Here is a 16,655-nt window from a genome sequence, read left to right on the forward strand (position 1 = left end):
ATAAATCACCACCAGCTTCTCCTCCAGCCCACTGTGCTCCACCCGACAGGAATACTCGGCCTGATCCTCCGGATCAAACTCTATCCATTTCCGGATCTGGTAGGTCCTGTCATAATTGGGTAAGATCCCAGTGGACAGGGTCTCATCGATCAACACTCCATCCCTCCACAGAGTCACCTCGATGGCTTGGGGGTAAAACCCAGTGATGAGACAGGACAGCTGGTTAGAATCACCCAGACGGGTAAAGGACACAATGGGGGCAACTGAGGGAGAGAGGAACAGGAGTCAGTGCAGGAAACTTGAGATACTGAGTCACAGGCACTCACCTGCATGGCCACCGTCCCTCACTCTTCACTCGCTCGCCCGCCCGCCCGCCTGCCTGCCTGCTCCCCAATTACTCACACACCCACCTTCCCCTCTTGCTTGCTTGCCCACCCCCCTCACTCACTCGCCTGCCCTCCCCATCAGTCGCCCACCCCTCTGACTCGCCTGCCCTCCTCCCCCACCGCCCTCACTTGCCTGTCGTCCCCCTCACTCGCCTTCCCCTCCCTCCCACTCGCCCGCCTGCCCTCCCCCTTCACTCGCTCGCCTTCCCTGCCCTCACTTGCTTGCCTGCCCTCCCTCCCCCCCTCACTCACCCACACTCCTTATCTCCCCCATCCCAGCTCTCCATCTTTCAGCTCCCTCTATCCATAATCCAAGTACTTCCTCGGCCACTCAACACACTCCACCTCCAGGTAATGCTTCCACCACTGATTGTTCACATACTCATGGTCCCACCTGTTTTTGGTGCTCTCCCCCCACAGGACTGTTGTCACCCATACCATGCGATCCTTATCGAAGCTCAGCAAATCTTGTCCATCCCATCCGTACTGATTGAACCCAATTGTCGTCCCATCACTCTTCAGGTCACAACCGGTCATCATCTGGCATGTATGGATCCCTGTCCATCAAAAATACAAGTTGCCAAACAGACACACTGGAACCTTCACCCACTACAAGCACATACAATCCGGTTCAGGCACAGTAGATAACTAAGACCATTGCCACCAATGTCTGGCTCCCAGATCCTAGTCCAATCCTGGCCTCCCCCCATTCCTCTAGGATGAGGCCCCGGGAAGGGCCAGCAAAGCCTCGCCGCCTGTCTGGTTGGTCCGGTATATGAGCTTTGGAATATGAGCTTGGAAATACAGCTCCTGCTCCTGTGGAAGCATCATCTTCCGCTCCTAGGAATCCTGTCCCTCGCTCTCCACCATCCACTGCTTCCCAGGGATCAGTTGCTTCCAATCACTGTCGTACTTAACAAACTGGACCTTGTCCACATACCCAACAAGCACAAAGTCCAAAAAGCCAGGAATTGGAGTCACGCCAGTCAGGAAATACCGGAGAGAGTGGAGGCTGAAACAGGAGAGAGGAAGTGAGAGATCAGAGTAAGACAAAAATGTCAGAATATGAAATCCAGAGCACCATCCCTACCACAGGCTAATTTCCTTCCATTTGGCAGCATTTGGCACAAATCCCTCTAAACCCTTCCTTTTCATATATCCACCCAGATGCCTTTTAAATGTTGTGATTGTGCCAGCCTCCACTACTTCCTCTAGCAGCTGATTCCATACACGCACCACCCTCTACATGAAATAGTTACCCCTCAGGTCCCTTTTATATCTTTCACTTCTCATCTTAAACCTATGCTCTCTAGTTTTGGACTCCCCTTCACTGGGAAAAGACCTTGAGTGTTCACCCTATCCATACCCCTCATAATTTTATAAACTTCTACAAGATCACACCTCAGCCTCCGACACTCCAGGGAAAACAGTTGCATCCTATTCAGACTGTCCCCTCTGGCAACATCCTTGTTAACGTTTTCTGAACCCTTTCAAGTTTCACAAGATCTTATGAATTGAATGCAGTATTCCAAAAGTGGCCTAACCAATGTCCTGTACAGCCGCAACATGACCTCCCAACTCCTATACTCACTGACCAATAAAGGCAAGCGTACCAAACACCTTCAGTACCCAGAATGGTGAAACATTGTTCACAAAGCCCTGACTGAACAGAGACCTCCACCATTGACTCAAATCCCGTGACCACCAACCCTGGTCCCTGTCATTAATACCCTTGCATTTGGACTCTAGAACTAGGGGACATAGTCTGAAAATTAGGGCCATTCAGGAGAGATGTTAGGAAGCACTTCTACACACAAAGGGTGGTAGATGTTTGGAACTCTCTACCACATACGGTAGTGGATGCTAAATCAGTTGTTAATTTTACATCTGAGAGAGATAATGTTTTGTTAAGCAAAGATATTAAGAGATATAGGGCAATGACAGGTGTATGGAGTTGGGCCACAGATCAGCCATGATATCATTGAATGGTGGAACAGGCTTGAGGGGCTGTATGTGTTCCTAAGTCTCTTTTTAGTGTTCTCTTCTCCAAGGAGAATAGCCTCAGCTCCTCCAAGTAATTAAAACCCTGGAAAAATACTTGAAAATTTTTTCTGCACCCTCTCCAATACTTTCAGATCTCTCCTGAAATGTAGTGCCCAGAACTGGACTCCTGTATTGCAGTTTGTGTCAAACTGCCCTTGACGCAGATTTACTTTCTATTTTTAAAGTCACATTGGGTTTATATTCATTGGAGTTCATTTCAAAGACCAAGAGGAAATCATATTGAAATGTCTATGTTTCCGAGGAGGTTTGACAGAGTAGATGCTGTGAGGATCTTCCGTCCAGAGGGGAATCTTTCATTTAAGACAGTGATGAGGAATTTCGTCTTTGAGAATGTCAATAATGCCTGGAATTCTCTTCCCCAGAGAGCTGGGTCATTGAATACATACAAAGGATGAGTTTGACAGTTTGATCTACAATGGAGTCAATGGTTCTGGGGATCTGTAAAGTAAATGGAGTTCAGGCCACAATCAGATTGGCCATGATCTCATTGAATGGCAGAATGGCCACCTCCACTCTTATTTCTGATATCCTCATGTTGGAAAGCAGAGACTGAGTGAGTAATGGAAAACTCATTCATTCTTAGTGGATGTGTAAAGTAAAGGGATTTGGAAAAGATGATAGAATGTTGTTGGCCTTTATTTTGAGGACTGGGACGCAAAAGTTAGCTTTGATCCAGAGCAACTGCATTCAGTCCTGTGCATCTGACCTCAGGAAGGGGAATGTAGCACAGATTCACCAGAATGATACTGGAGTGGAGAAGGCAAAATTAGGCAACAAGACCTTGGGCTCTCTTCAGTTTGCAGGAAAGAAGGAAGATTCAGTTGAGGTGCTGAAGATCATAAAAGGATTAGACTGAATCAATTCAGATTCCCTGATCAGGGAGTGGAGAACAGGGGGAGATAGTCTTAAAATTAAAACTCAACTGTTCCAGGATAATATCAGGAAGTGCTTCAAGGGTAGGGTTTATTGGGAAAATGATGTGAAACCTTAAAAGGACATTGACATGTTGATGGAGTGGCCAGATAGGTGGCAGATAAAGTTCAATGTGGAGATATGTGAGAGCTGAAATATCTTGATACAAAGATACAAGAATGTGCAGGAGCAGGAGAACTGAGTGGACATGTTATTGAAGGTGGAATGACACATAGAAAGAGCCATTATTGAAACCATTCAGTATTTTAGGCTTCATAATTAGAGCACAAGAGCAGGGAACATGTGACAAACTTATACAAGACACCGGTCACATTTCAGCTGAGTATTGTGATGTGGAGGTGCTGGTGTTGGACTGGATGGATAAAGTCAGAAGTTACATGACACCAGATTATAGTCCAACAGGTTTATTTAAAATCACAAGCTTTTGAAGCACTGTTCCTTTGTCAAATGCCTGATGAAGGAGCAGCGCTATAAAAGCTTGTGACTTCAAATAAGCCTGTTAGACTATAATCTAGTGTCATATGACGGTTGACTTTGGCCACCCCATTACAACATTGGCACCTCCACATCATGGCTACCATTGACACCACAAACTGTTGACTCAAAGTGGAGAGGATCGCCAAGAAGATTGTGCATATCGACACAGACATCAAGTTTCTACAGAGATGCAAGGAAGCAGACAATGTCTCAAAAGGATTACAGATCACAACCGCACTCAAGTTGACCTACAACACGGACTTTGTTGAGAGACTCTGCTGTTGCACCTCGTGCACACTCCTCACTCATCTCGTACACCCAACCTTGAAATCAAGACAGAGTCCATATTCTCAGCTTGCGCTCAGGACACAGTGGACCAGCTACGAGACACTGCCAAGCAAATGAGGCAATGGAACTACACCATCTACGTGCACACCAAGAACAAGAAACTGGAGAAATTGGCATCACTACCAGCAGTAACCAAGCCTCCCCCTGTACCATGGTTGAAATTGATACCACTGCAGGGAAGTCCATTCTCAACATGTCTGACCACACCCTTCAACTAGTCAAAATCACAGTTCTTAGCTGAGGGCTCAATTTCTGCCCCACTACCATCAGTCTTGTGGCAGACACAGACAAATTTATCAGGTGAATGAGACTCCCGGGAATTCTTCCACCACCTCCCCACCCCACCAAGATGTCAGCAGCAAGCCCAAATCAACAACCAACAAACCAGAACGGTGGACAGATCCACCGTGCAACAACCGAGGAAGAAAGAGTCGAATTGGACCCCTCCAGAACGCCACTAGCCTGGGTATGTGTGCTCAGGAGATGTGTCAACGCCAGGTTCATCAGTCGCCCTGAGTATTGTGTACAGTTCTGGGCGCCATATTATAGGAAGGAGGCGAACAAATTGGAGGCAGTACAGAAGAAGTTTATGAAAGTTTATGAGGGACCAGAGACTTCAGTTACGAGGAAAGGTTAGAGAGTTTGGGATTATTCTCCTCCAAGAGGGAGATAGACTAAGAGGTGATTTTATAGACATTTTCAAAATCATGAGGCATCTGGACTGAGTGGAGAGGGAGAAACTGTTCCCACTCGTAAGCAGATTAAAATTGTGCCCTGTGGTTAATGCACCAGTACTCAGCCGAGCGCTGCCTCTTTAGCTGTCTTTATTTACCTGTGGAGACATTTTCACACAGATAAACCAGAACGAACAGTCCAATCATTGTTGCTTCGCTGAACCCATTGGGATGGGGTATTTTGAGAAAAATACCTTTCCAATAATCCATTCATAGCCAGTCCCAGAGCTGTGTTCCTCGTTGATATTAAACCCTGTTCCTGTCACTCCGACACTTTCGCGCTGACTGGAACAAAGTAGCATCCACCCAATCAGAAATAAAAGACCCTGTGAGAGTCATCAAACTCCAGCAGAATAGACTCCAAACAAGTTGAAATAACATCCCCCAATCTTATGAACCCCCCAATGAGATAAAACATAGCTAAAGAGGTCACACTGTCCTCGAAACGTTCATTCCGTCATTTCTATCCGCCGAAACTACCACATCCGCTGTGTTCCCATGTGTTTCGTGCCTGTATCAGATTTCCAGCAGATAAATTGGACCCCTGTAAATCATCAGCTGCCGGAGAGAATGAACAGAATTGAAAAGTGAAGCATCAAGAAACAAATTGAAGGACAGCAAGAGGCCGTTCTGTCCCTCGATACTGTTACACAGGGGAAGGTAGAGGCCATTCAGTCCCTCCACACTGTTACAGGAGCAGGCATTTAGCCCCGTGATAGTGTTAGGCAGGAAGAGATCGTTCATTATCTTAAGACTGCTCACGGAATTATTACAGTATAGAAGGAGATCATTTGGCTCATCGTGCTCGTACCTGGTACACAGAAAATATACCAAGGCTGTTCAACTCGTTGAGATTGTTTCACAGAAGACCATTCGGCCCCTCAAGCCTGCTACATAGGCGGAGACCATTGTGATCCTGGAGCCTATTACACAGGATCAAGAGGAGGCCATTCAGCCTATCAAACCTATTTTACAGGAGTGAGTGCAGCCCGTTCAGCCTGTTTTGAGCATATAACACAACAGTTTGCTCATCAGAAGGACTTCACTGAAGTGAAGCTTAAGCTGTCTACTGGGCGTGTGCCTCATGGTGTCTGTCGCCTGGCTAGGACAGATATTTGTACATGATCGTATTTGAATCCAAACATCATCCTTTTGGTGCAAAAAAGCCATGCATTATAATGTATACTTTTAGTTACCCAAGCTACCAACTGTACAGACCACTGCTCTCATGCTCTAGTATATATATGCATGTCATACTGTAGTCCTTAAATTGTGTTGGTCTCTTAATGGTAACATACATATTGAATGTTTGTTCACCAGAGGGGGTCATTTGTTGTTGCTGTGCTATCATTGTTGATATATTTCTGTTGTTGAGTTGCCATTCACGTCTGGGTCTGATGGTTGATGTCTGATCTGTGTAGATGGTGCAGTCACCTCTCCCTGGCCCAGCTGCCTATAGTTGAGGAACAGACCCTCAAATTGGGCTTGTGCGTCTGCAGTTGTGACGCTTTAGCTGGTCGTTCAATTCCACCATTTACGATCGAGATGATGACTGCTCCGCACAGGTACCAACGCTGCTACTTTGGTTGAGATCGCTGAATGTTTGTACAGTGACTGGGCGTCCAAAACTCAACTCTGGAAATGGCTTAGCAGACTTGTGAAAATGAAAGCTGTTTTTTTGCTGTTGCGCCTTGATTTTATCAATCACAACTGTTATTTCTTCTAGCTTCCATAGCTTTTTTACTACCCGAAGGTGAGTTTGAGTGTGGTGTGACATTAATCTTTGTATTGGACGATTCTCTATGCTATCATTAAGCGTGTTTCTCCACTCAAGGATTGCCTTCTATCCATCTGTCCAGGATTTTCTAAATTTCTTTATGATTCCTTTGGAGTTTTCCACTGCTGCCTCAGCTTTTCCATCAGAAAGGGTGGGTGGTGTTGAATTTCCTAATCTTTCATGAAGTGAGCTGCCAGACGAAGTGGTGGAGGCTGGTACAACTGCAGCATTTAAAATGCATCTGGATGGGTACATGAATAGGAAGGGTTTTGAGGGATTTTGGCCAAATGCTGGCAAATGGGACTAGATTGATTTAGCTGGTCGGCATGGACGAGTTGGACCGAAGGGTCTGTTTCCATGCTGTACGTCTCGATGACTCCATAACTGGCTAGTTCTCCATTTGTGAACAGCGGGCGGTTTTCACTCGTTGACACAAAAATAGTGCTTTAAAGCATGCAACAATCTCACCAATAGTTGTTGAAGTCAGCTGGTCCTCCACCAAATAGACAGAAAATTAGTCTACTGTGACACAATGATCAGCTCCTGTGAGAAATTCCCAGTTTTGCCCCACATCTGCAGCCGTTTGATCAGGAGCTGTCAGAGAAAAACAGCAGTCATTGCCATTTGAGCCGTAATTTTATTGTGATTGTGTTTCCTTTTCAGTGGCAGTTCACAGCTCTGCTGCTGTGCTTTTAATTTCAGCTCTGAATCTCCATGTTTTTAGTGTAAAACACTTGAATGAAGCTTAAGATACATTTGGTATTCCCATATTTTATTTTAGTTTTGAGATGAATGTTTGAAATGCCCAGGCTGTAGAGCGAGTGCTGGAAATGAGATGAGAATGTAATTAGGTGCTTGATGACTGGCACAGATATGATGGGCCAAAGGGTTCTGTGCTTTAACATTTTGACCCTGTCAGCCTTTGACATATGTACCTCATGATGTAGGTCACATGCCAACAACAAACAAGGAACGTCGGAACAGAAGTAGGCCCTCAGACCTCTTCAGCCATTCAGTGATATGGCTGATCTGTGGCCTAACTTCATGTACCTGCCTTTAGCCCACATCCCTTAATACATTTGCTTAACAAAAGTTTATTTGTGCATAATTAACAACTTATCCATCATCCGGTGTCATTTGTGGAAGAGCGTTCCAAATCTCTATCATCGTGGTGTGTAGAAGTGCTTCCTAATCTCTCCTGAATGGTCTGGCCCTAATTCTCAGATCATGCCCCCAGTTCGAGAATCCCCAACCAGTGAAAATAGTTTCCCTAACAACCTGGGACAGGCATTTGTACGTGATTGCACGTCAATCCAAACACAGGCCCCTTCAGATTATTTCTCAGGAGTGCGCAGAGGTCCTTCAGCCTTTCATGATTGTTAGACAGGAACAAGAGGAGACACCGACAAGTGTCATTGGCAAAGTTAGAATTCAATCTTCATCGCTGGTGTAAAGTGAAGCAGGTATTAGCAGAAAGTGAATCAGGAATCGGGTAGACAACTGGAGGTAGACGATCCAGAGTTTGGGGAAGGTGACAAGAGTGTAGAGTTTGAGTGGTAACTGCAAAAGCAGGAAGAAAAATTGGGTGGGGGAGAGAGAGTGAAAGGATGAAAATATAATTTCCAACTCCAAAATTACTCAGATATTCACTACCCTTTCTCGTTTTCTGCTTGGCTCTATCTTTGTCTCTCACTGCCCTCTCTTTCTGCACCCCCCTCTCTCTCACACACACTGCTTTGTGTCACTACCAGTACCTCTGACTGTCTGCTGTCTCCCCTTAATTCTTTGTCCTTTCTTCAAATCTCTTCCCACAATACCTCTTCTTCTATCTCTGTCTTGCCATCTTCGTCTGACTGCGTGTCTCTCTCACATAGAGGAGTGGGGGATGCTGATAGCGACTACCATGAACACTTTGTTCAGATCTGAGTTCAAACCGTATCTGCCTCAAAAACATGAAGACACTTCCTGCAATTTCCATTCATTGTGTTCAGAATGACTCCTCCCAGAGAATGATTTCCTGGTTGCTGAGTGCCCATTTTGTTTACATTGCTCTGTCAGTAACAGAGCCTGAGGAGACTGTAGCTGGAGAGAACTAACAAGTGTGAAGGAGTCCCACACTGTCAGAGAGTCAGCGCTGAGGGAGTGCCGCAATGTCGGACGGTCAGTACTGAGTGAGTGCTTCACTGTCGGAGGGGCAGTACCGAGGGAGTGCCGCATTGTTGGAGGGTCAGTACCGAGGAAGCGCCGAACTGTGAGAGGATCAGTACAGAGGGAGAGCCACACTGTCAGAGGGTCAGTACTGAGTGAGTGCTTCACTGTCGGAGGGGCAGTACCGAGGGAGTGCCGCATTGTTGGAGGGTCAGTACCGAGGAAGCGCCGAACTGAGAGGATCAGTACAGAGGGAGAGCCACACTGTCAGTACTGAGGGAGTGCAGCACTGTCGGATAGTCAGTGCTGAGGGAGAGCCGCACTGTAGGAGGGTCAGTACTGAGGGAGCACCGCACTGTTGGAGGGTCAGTACTGAGGGAGTGCCGCGCTGTTGGAGGGTTTAGTGTCTTTTTAAGTTATGTGTGGTGAAACTCAAGTGTAGATTGCTTCTTCCTGGAGCTAATCAGAGTTTATTTTAACAATTGAAGTCCCAAGTACTTTAAACCTACCGACGTGTTAGATACAGGGAGACTGCTGTATTATGTGAATTACGTTTTGAAAATTGCACCAGGAGTGTTTACTCTTTATAAAATCATTGACAAAATAAAGACCTTTGAACTTGTGTTATGAGTAGATTGGATTATTTTATTTTCTCTTTGTTCATTTGGTAATTTCCTTTTGTTTTGTTGATAAATAAAACTGCAATATGTGTTTCTGTTCCAGTGAGAGACCACTTCATCGAAACCAAATAAAAATGTAATCTATCGAGCTAGATTCTCCCCCCCACCATTAGATGACTTGTCTGGTAAGAACATTTGCTGCTGTCATTCACTAGCCAGTTGGGAACCCTCTCCTTTGTCCAATGGGAGAAGTGATCAAACAGGCTCAATTGCTACCCAATCACCAGCGGCCTCCAGAGATGATGGGCTGTGTTAAGATACCTCGGTCAGTGCTGCGTTGTTCACTTCTGAAGGTAAGGCTGTTTCCTTCACTCTGAAAGAAGATAGCAGTTCGGAGCAGGAGGAGGCCATTCATCCCCTTGCTCCTCTTTACTCGTCAATAAAACCACAGCTGTCCCTCTACTTCAACTACTCTATTCTGCCTGATCCCAATATCCCTTCAAAGCCTCTGTGTTCAAACACCTGCAGTGCAGAAACTTCCTGGTAACTGAGAACATGCAGCTCCCTATGATGCGGAGTGCCCTCCCTGAATATGCATGTCAGCGACTCGATGAGAGCATCAACAGCAGATTAGCTGGGAATGGTCAATGTGACAGAACTGGGAGCCTGGCAACTCCTCAACTCAAGGTCACTGAGTGAGCTTTAGCTCAACCCTGGCAGTGGAATTTATAAGAAAATCTTTGATGAGCTGTCGTTGCCACTGGCAAGGCCAGCATTTGGCACCTGGCATCCATAATTAACGTTAAGAGTCAACTTCATTGATTCAGTTGGTGTTTCCCATTGTAGGGCCTCAGCATTGGGCAGCAGAGATACCTGTCCATCATCCTAACATTCCACAGAGCAACTCCCCTACGCAACAGCCTAGACCAGCAGGATGTTGACAGCCTCAAGTGACAGATGAGGTTGGGTGCGTAACGTTTCATACTGAATTATACACAATTTGTCCACTACACTTACACTTTGGGTGATGTCATTTATCTATGACACAACCTCAGCTTTCAGTCTGATCCCAACATAAGCTCTGCCCACAACTCACTGTGTCACTAAGACCTATGACATTGTGAGGGTCAGCTCTGGGGGCAAGCGCCACACTGTTGGAGGGTCAGCTCTGGGGGTGCGCCACACCGTCAGAGGGTCAGTTCAGGGGGAGCGCCACACTGGGAGAGGCTTTGTATGAAGAGTTCATTACAGCCTCAGTTTCACAATCACTCTGATAAGACATTAAATTGAGGTCTTGCCCACCCTTGCAAATGGACTTATGAGTTTGTTGCGTTTCTATTGCAAAAGAGCAGGGTAGTTCTCCCTCCTATTTATCCGTAAATGAACATTACTAAATTCAGCTGATGTAGTACTTTCTCATGATGCTCTATTGGATCTTCTTGTGCATAAAATAGTTATGTTCTCTACTCTACAACAGCGATGGTACATCAAAATAAACTGAATCTTTAACTGGAAATGCTTTTGGAAGAGGCTGAAATGTTGTCAGGCTCTTCAGAAAACAAATTCCTTGTGTTTTAAAGGTTATGTTTCTGCTGAGGAAATGGACAAGTTTCTGGATTATCTGAAAAGCCCCAACCAGCAGCAGTATCAGAAACAATCCCCTTTTTTGGTCAGAACTGTGAAGAGGGCATCCAGGAAACAAAGTCAATGCTCGCAACAGAAATCGAAGATGAGAATGAAAGGGAAAAGGTTTGAACTGCTCATCATCTTTCATTCTCCTAATTAGGCCCCATACCTCAACTGCCTAGCATCCTGTTAATCCGAGGTCCATGTCCACCAAAACTCCACTTAATCCCAGACCCTTAGCTGCCCCCGTTGATCCCGGCTCCTTACTTACCATGCTGTAGTCAATCCCAGACCCCTGGCAACCACATTCCATCCCTGTCCTCCAAACCTGAGTTAATTCCAGTCTCTGCCTGAGCTTTGTTGCAAACTGTGGAATAATTAATTTGCTTGGTTTCCAACAGATAAATTGTATTTCTGGAACCAGGTCAGACTGACGATCCAGCACGATCAAGGGCTGCTGTGCTTGGTGACTGAATCATGTCTGACTCGACTGAGCGTGAAAGAACTATCGCACTTCCCAATAAATTGATTTGTCAGCAGTTTTTGATGGTTCATGATTGTTTTCTGTTAAAGAATTCCTTATTTTGAGGCTCTTCTGAACATCAAAATGCTCCATGTCTACAAATATTTTCTTTGAAGGGTGATCAGTGATGTGACCAGCATGAGGGGACAATATTTAAATAACAGGAGTTACCTAATAAAAGCAGAGACAAGGGCCAACTTTTTCTACAGGTTGAGTGTCTTTATGATACTCTTCCTGAAAAGGTGGTGGAAGTAGACTCCTTGAATATTTTTGAGGCAGAGATAGATAGATTCAGGGGTAGGTGGAAATGTGGCTTTATAAATTACAATCAATCAGATCAGCATGATCATGCTGGACGAGGGAGCAGGCTCGAGGGGCTGAACAGTGCACTTGTTTGTAGGAGCATGAGAAGTATAGCAGCAAATTCACGCAAAACAAAAGCCCACAAACAAAAATGTGTAATGCCTCATCAGAAAGGTGGTAATTCCAACATTGCGGTACACCCTGGTCCTGACTGTCCAAAGGTGCAGTGCCCCTGATCACCTTAAGGGGATGGGAAGTGAGGAAAGCTTATGTAGGTACTTTCCAATGTTGGACCCAGATAAGCAAGAACACTGCCGTGTAGTGTCTATTAGTGGAAATCAGGTGGGGGAAACTCAATTTGTCAGAATCCAAAAGATTCTCAAGCCATGTCTTCGGAATCTGTGACACTGATAACACTTTTTAAAATCAAAACGAGTTTGAAGAAGGCCATTCAGCCTAACCTCACTGTCTCTCCTCTCCTCTGTGAAAAAAAAATCCATTGCTCTCAGTTATGAATGCATTCAGTGAGGGACCATCCCTTATTCTGTGGGGCAGGATTTCCAAAAAAAAAATTCACCACCAACTGAATGTAGAAGCTTGATCCCTTTTGGCCTGAACGGTCAACCCGTTATCCCAAGATTGTACCACCAAAGTTCTGGAATCTCAACAGTCAATCCTGTCAAATCCTCAGACAATTTCAATTCTTTCAATAAGACCGCCAGTCGTTCTTCTCAACCCCAAGACGTCACAGACCCCAACAATCTACTCAATCTCCCCTTCTTACCACTGCAGTGAATCAACCTCAGCTGGGTTTGCAACCCTTCTGAAGGGAAATACTTCGGACTTTAAGGGCGAGCGACAGTCGTGCGGGAGACTTTTGTTGGGTGAGGGTACTCAATGGCAGGAGAACGGTGACGTGACTGACTCAAACTGGCTTCGGGCCCTCATTTATTCCCAACATTAAACACTCGAAACAGAGAGAAAAAAATAACTACAACCATTACCCCTCCCACCCTCCTCAGACTCCGCATCCTTCACTAGGACTGCATAATGGGACGTAGGAGGGATTGTTGGGGTGGAAAGAGGTCATCAGGGAAGTCATCTTCGACATCCAGCGTGAGCGTCCGTATGAAAACCAACCTACTCCTCAATCCAGGGGCTGGTGGGAGACATGGGATGGGTGGGGAGGGGGGAGGGACAAAGAGAGGGGCTCGGTGAGGGAGGAGGAGGTTGGGGGTGGGGTCTCTCAGCCGATGTAGATCCGGTGAAAGTCATTGGCACCAAAGGCAGCATTACACTTGGGGCACTTGCGCTGCCGTGTGTCGTAGCGAGTCTTGACGCACTCAAAGCAGAAAACGTGGAAACACTTGGTCAGCACGGCGTCCTTCTTCCTCATATTACAGCACGGGCAGGTCAGCTTGGCCTGCTCACCAGCAAAGAGGTGCAATGAAGACAGAGAGAGAGAGAGAGAGAGAGAGAGAGACAGAGACAGCGAGAGACAGAGAGCGAGACGGGGGTTGGGGAGGGAGAGAACAAGGTCAGGTTCTATATGCAGCTTTACAGACCTTCGAAACAGCATCATTCACCCCACATCCCTGAGAAAAAGATGTTTATTCTGCCTGCCTGCCTCAGGAAACGCATGTGCCAGAAAACTGACCGATCCCGCGCCCCGCTCCCCGCAGACTGACCAATCCAGCTCTTGTTTCCCCTATGTCCCTACTTCATGGTGTTATCACATCCCCCTCATTCACAGAGCACACAGAAAATAGTTGATCCTGTGCCAGTTCATTTCATTTCACCTCCCCCCCTACCCCCGGCAACAGGACAGTCCTGACTAACACAAAACGAAAGACTCCACTTCACCACCACTGCCATTAAAATGGAGCTTCCTTCAACTAAATGCAAAAAAAAACTACAAACTCAACCACGGAAATGCATTCATTTGTTTTTCTCCCCTAGAATGACTGATTCCATTGAGTACCTCTTCCACCTTGAATACGGAGCGTTTCGGTTGGGATGAAATCTGATTCACCATATTGCTGCACTTATCCTCCAAACACTAGAGTAATCCGGCACCATGTCCCTTGAAATTGGAGGAATCTGACTCGTTCCCCCCAACCAACGGTATCTGAACTGACCTAACGACACCCCAAATCCGCTAGCCCCAGAAACCGCACAGGGCTAGCATCCAACTCTCCCTGTTCTGGGACAGCTCAGACACCTCACCTCCCCGGGATGTGTGTCGATGTGCTGCCCCAGAATATCCACTGAATACCGCCCCCACCCCGAGCCCAGCCCACACTTTGCCCTCCACTGCACCAACCTCCAGGTTCCCCCAGCGGATCACTCACCTTGTAATCTTTAATTTCTTCCATCAGGATCTCGTCGCAGTTAGTGAACATTTCTGGCTTCTTCTGTCGTTCCAGCTTCCGACGCAGCTTCGAGATGTCCTCCTAAAACCGGGCATGGGGAGGAGGGATCAGGAAGTTTTACTCCATATCTAACTCCGTGCTGTCCCTGTCCTGGGAGTATTTCACAAAGACAGTGTAGACACAGCTTTACTCCATATCTAACCCCATGCTGCTCCTGTCCTGCGAGTGTTTGATGGGGACATGTAGAGGTAGCTTTACTCTGTATCTAACCCCATGCTCTAGGAGTATTTGATGAGGTACATGGTGTCAAGGGAGGGTTATCCTATATCTAACCCGTCCTGTGCCTGTTCCAGGTACAAATCAATGCTGACAATGGATTATAAACATGTCTCCCATTTTCCCAGCTACACCAACCTGTGCTCGCTTGTAGTTGAAATTTTCTTTCTCGCGAGCCACACTGCTCTCGATGATATCGTTTTGAACCTCGGACAGTTTCTTCTGATCAGCTTCCAGCTGCAGCTTCAGGTCCTCCGCTAGCTGGGCTGCTTCCACTGCCTGAGGAGAGGAGACAGAAAACAAGGTAGCAGCAGAGGCACAGAGATGGGTTGCGAACGAGGGGAGTAAGTGATAGCAATAGGGAAGAGAAGCAGGAGAGAGACATGGGGGAGGTAGAGAGACACAGGGATGGATAAAGGATTGAAGGGGGAGGGAGTGAGGGTGCAAGGGAGGGTGAGCGGGGAAGGAGGGAGGGAGAGGCGACTATCAGTGACTATTATTTAACTGCACCATAAGAACGTGCTTGAAAATGAAACTCCTTCAGTCACATTCGTTTCTGCAGCTTGGATATCTGCCTGCTCGGAGTAAAGAGGTTAGGCCTGGGCTCTCCCGCCCCCTCACCTTGCGTTTGTGCATGTCCAGGGTCTGTGTGCGCAATGAGAGCTCCTTCTCCATGGCCGTCAGGTTTGTCTGCAGTAACTGTTCCTTCTCTTCCAACTTCTTCACTACCTGAAGCTGGGCATCAACCTGAAATAGGGGGAGAGCGAGAATAAAGAGAGAGACGGGGGAAATGGAGAGCGAGAATAAAGAGAGTGAGTGAGTGAGTGTGTGCGTGAGAGAGAGAGAGAGCGCGAATGCAACAGCAAATGATAGAGTAAGTGCGACACGATAGCAAGAGTAAGAGCAGGTCAAAGAGAGACAGACAGTAAGAAGAATGAGAGCCGAGAGAGAGACAGAGACAAAGACAGAGAGAGAGAGACAGAGACAAAGACAGAGAGAGAGAGACAGAGACAGAGACAGAGACACAGAGAGAGAGAGAGGAAAGTCAATGAAAGAGTGAGAGTGGGAACAAGGCCAGGGGGAAGGACACACACAAACGGAGAAATTATAGCTACACAAAGAGATAGTTAACACAGCTAAGCTGGATGTCAATAGAGGAAGGGAGGGATGTCAATGAGAGGACAAAGTGAGGAACAGATGGCGATACAGAATATGAGGATGACTGCTCCCGGCCCTCCAGTGCACACTGACCTGTGTTTTTAAGGTCAGCACCTGGTCTCCCAGCTCCTCTTTCTCCTCCTTCAGCAGTTTGTGAATCTGGTTGGATTTGATTCGCTCAGACATCAGTTTGAAGTTAGCGTCGTCCTTCTCTCGAAGCTGCTGCATCAGCCGAATGTTCTGTTCCTGCATATCCTCAAACGCCTGGCCAGTCACATCCATCTCCGACAGGAGAGCTTCCTCCTCCTGGGAGGCACAGCGACGAGGGGGCGGGGTTTGGTGGTGCAGAGTGACAGAGGCAGGGAAATAGTGGGAGAAACAGACTCAGTCCCTGTACGGGCTGTGCGTGTATCCTTCAGTGTCAGTCCCTGTGTAACTTAGTGACACTGTACACAGGAGGTCCAAATATAGAATCTGTACATTAGATTTTAACCATTTCAAATTAATCTGCGGTTTATACATTTGACTTTTCAGTAAAGGATAGGTCAGTAAAGGGTCAGTGTGTAAGAAAATTGACCTGTCTCCCACTGAGAATCAACACACAGCTGCTACAGAAACCCTCACCCTGACCCTGTCATTTCACAACTCAACTATTTCAATGCTCCCCTGAGCCCACAGCAGTAAGTTTCAACACATCCACAACACTGCTGCCCCCCAACCTGATAACTCACCCTATCTCCGTAACCTCCCCCCCCCCCCCCCCGTCCCCCCCCCCCCCCCCCCTACCCCCCCCCCCCCTACCCCCACCCCCCCTCCATCTCCGTAACCTCCCCCTGTGCCCTGTACCCCAACCCCATCTCCGTAACCTCACCGCCCGTACCCCAACCCCACCTCCATCTCCGTAACCTCC

The 16,655-nt window shown here is 46.9% G+C and overlaps 2 protein-coding genes and 1 pseudogene across 2 annotated transcripts; 1 reads left to right on the plus strand and 2 right to left on the minus strand.

The window, feature by feature from the left end:
• Positions 1-3: 3 nt before the first annotated feature.
• On the minus strand, positions 4-5,089 carry LOC109938594 (annotated as a pseudogene).
• A 4,402-nt stretch (positions 5,090-9,491) lies between these two features.
• LOC109938593 (E3 ubiquitin-protein ligase BRE1A-like) lies at positions 9,492-16,402 on the minus strand. The gene is made up of 5 exons (XM_048616730.1): positions 15,839-16,402; positions 15,209-15,334; positions 14,726-14,866; positions 14,291-14,392; positions 9,492-13,362 (listed from the first exon to the last, which is right to left on the minus strand). The coding sequence occupies exons 1-5, from the start codon at positions 16,025-16,027 to the stop codon at positions 13,186-13,188; spliced, it is 735 nt and encodes a 244-aa protein (XP_048472687.1). The 5' UTR covers positions 16,028-16,402; the 3' UTR covers positions 9,492-13,185.
• On the plus strand, positions 9,730-11,652 carry LOC125486996 (protein FAM216B-like). Its single transcript, XM_048616732.1, is given in 3 exon segments — positions 9,730-9,840; positions 10,334-10,454; positions 11,068-11,652. Coding segments are annotated over 3 exon segments (438 nt in total). The 3' UTR covers positions 11,274-11,652.
• Positions 16,403-16,655: the final 253 nt, after the last annotated feature.

The sequence above is a fragment of the Rhincodon typus genome, chromosome 35 (assembly GCF_021869965.1).
Source record: "Rhincodon typus isolate 14 chromosome 35, sRhiTyp1.1, whole genome shotgun sequence".
In the NCBI taxonomy this organism is placed as follows: domain Eukaryota; kingdom Metazoa; phylum Chordata; class Chondrichthyes; order Orectolobiformes; family Rhincodontidae; genus Rhincodon; species Rhincodon typus.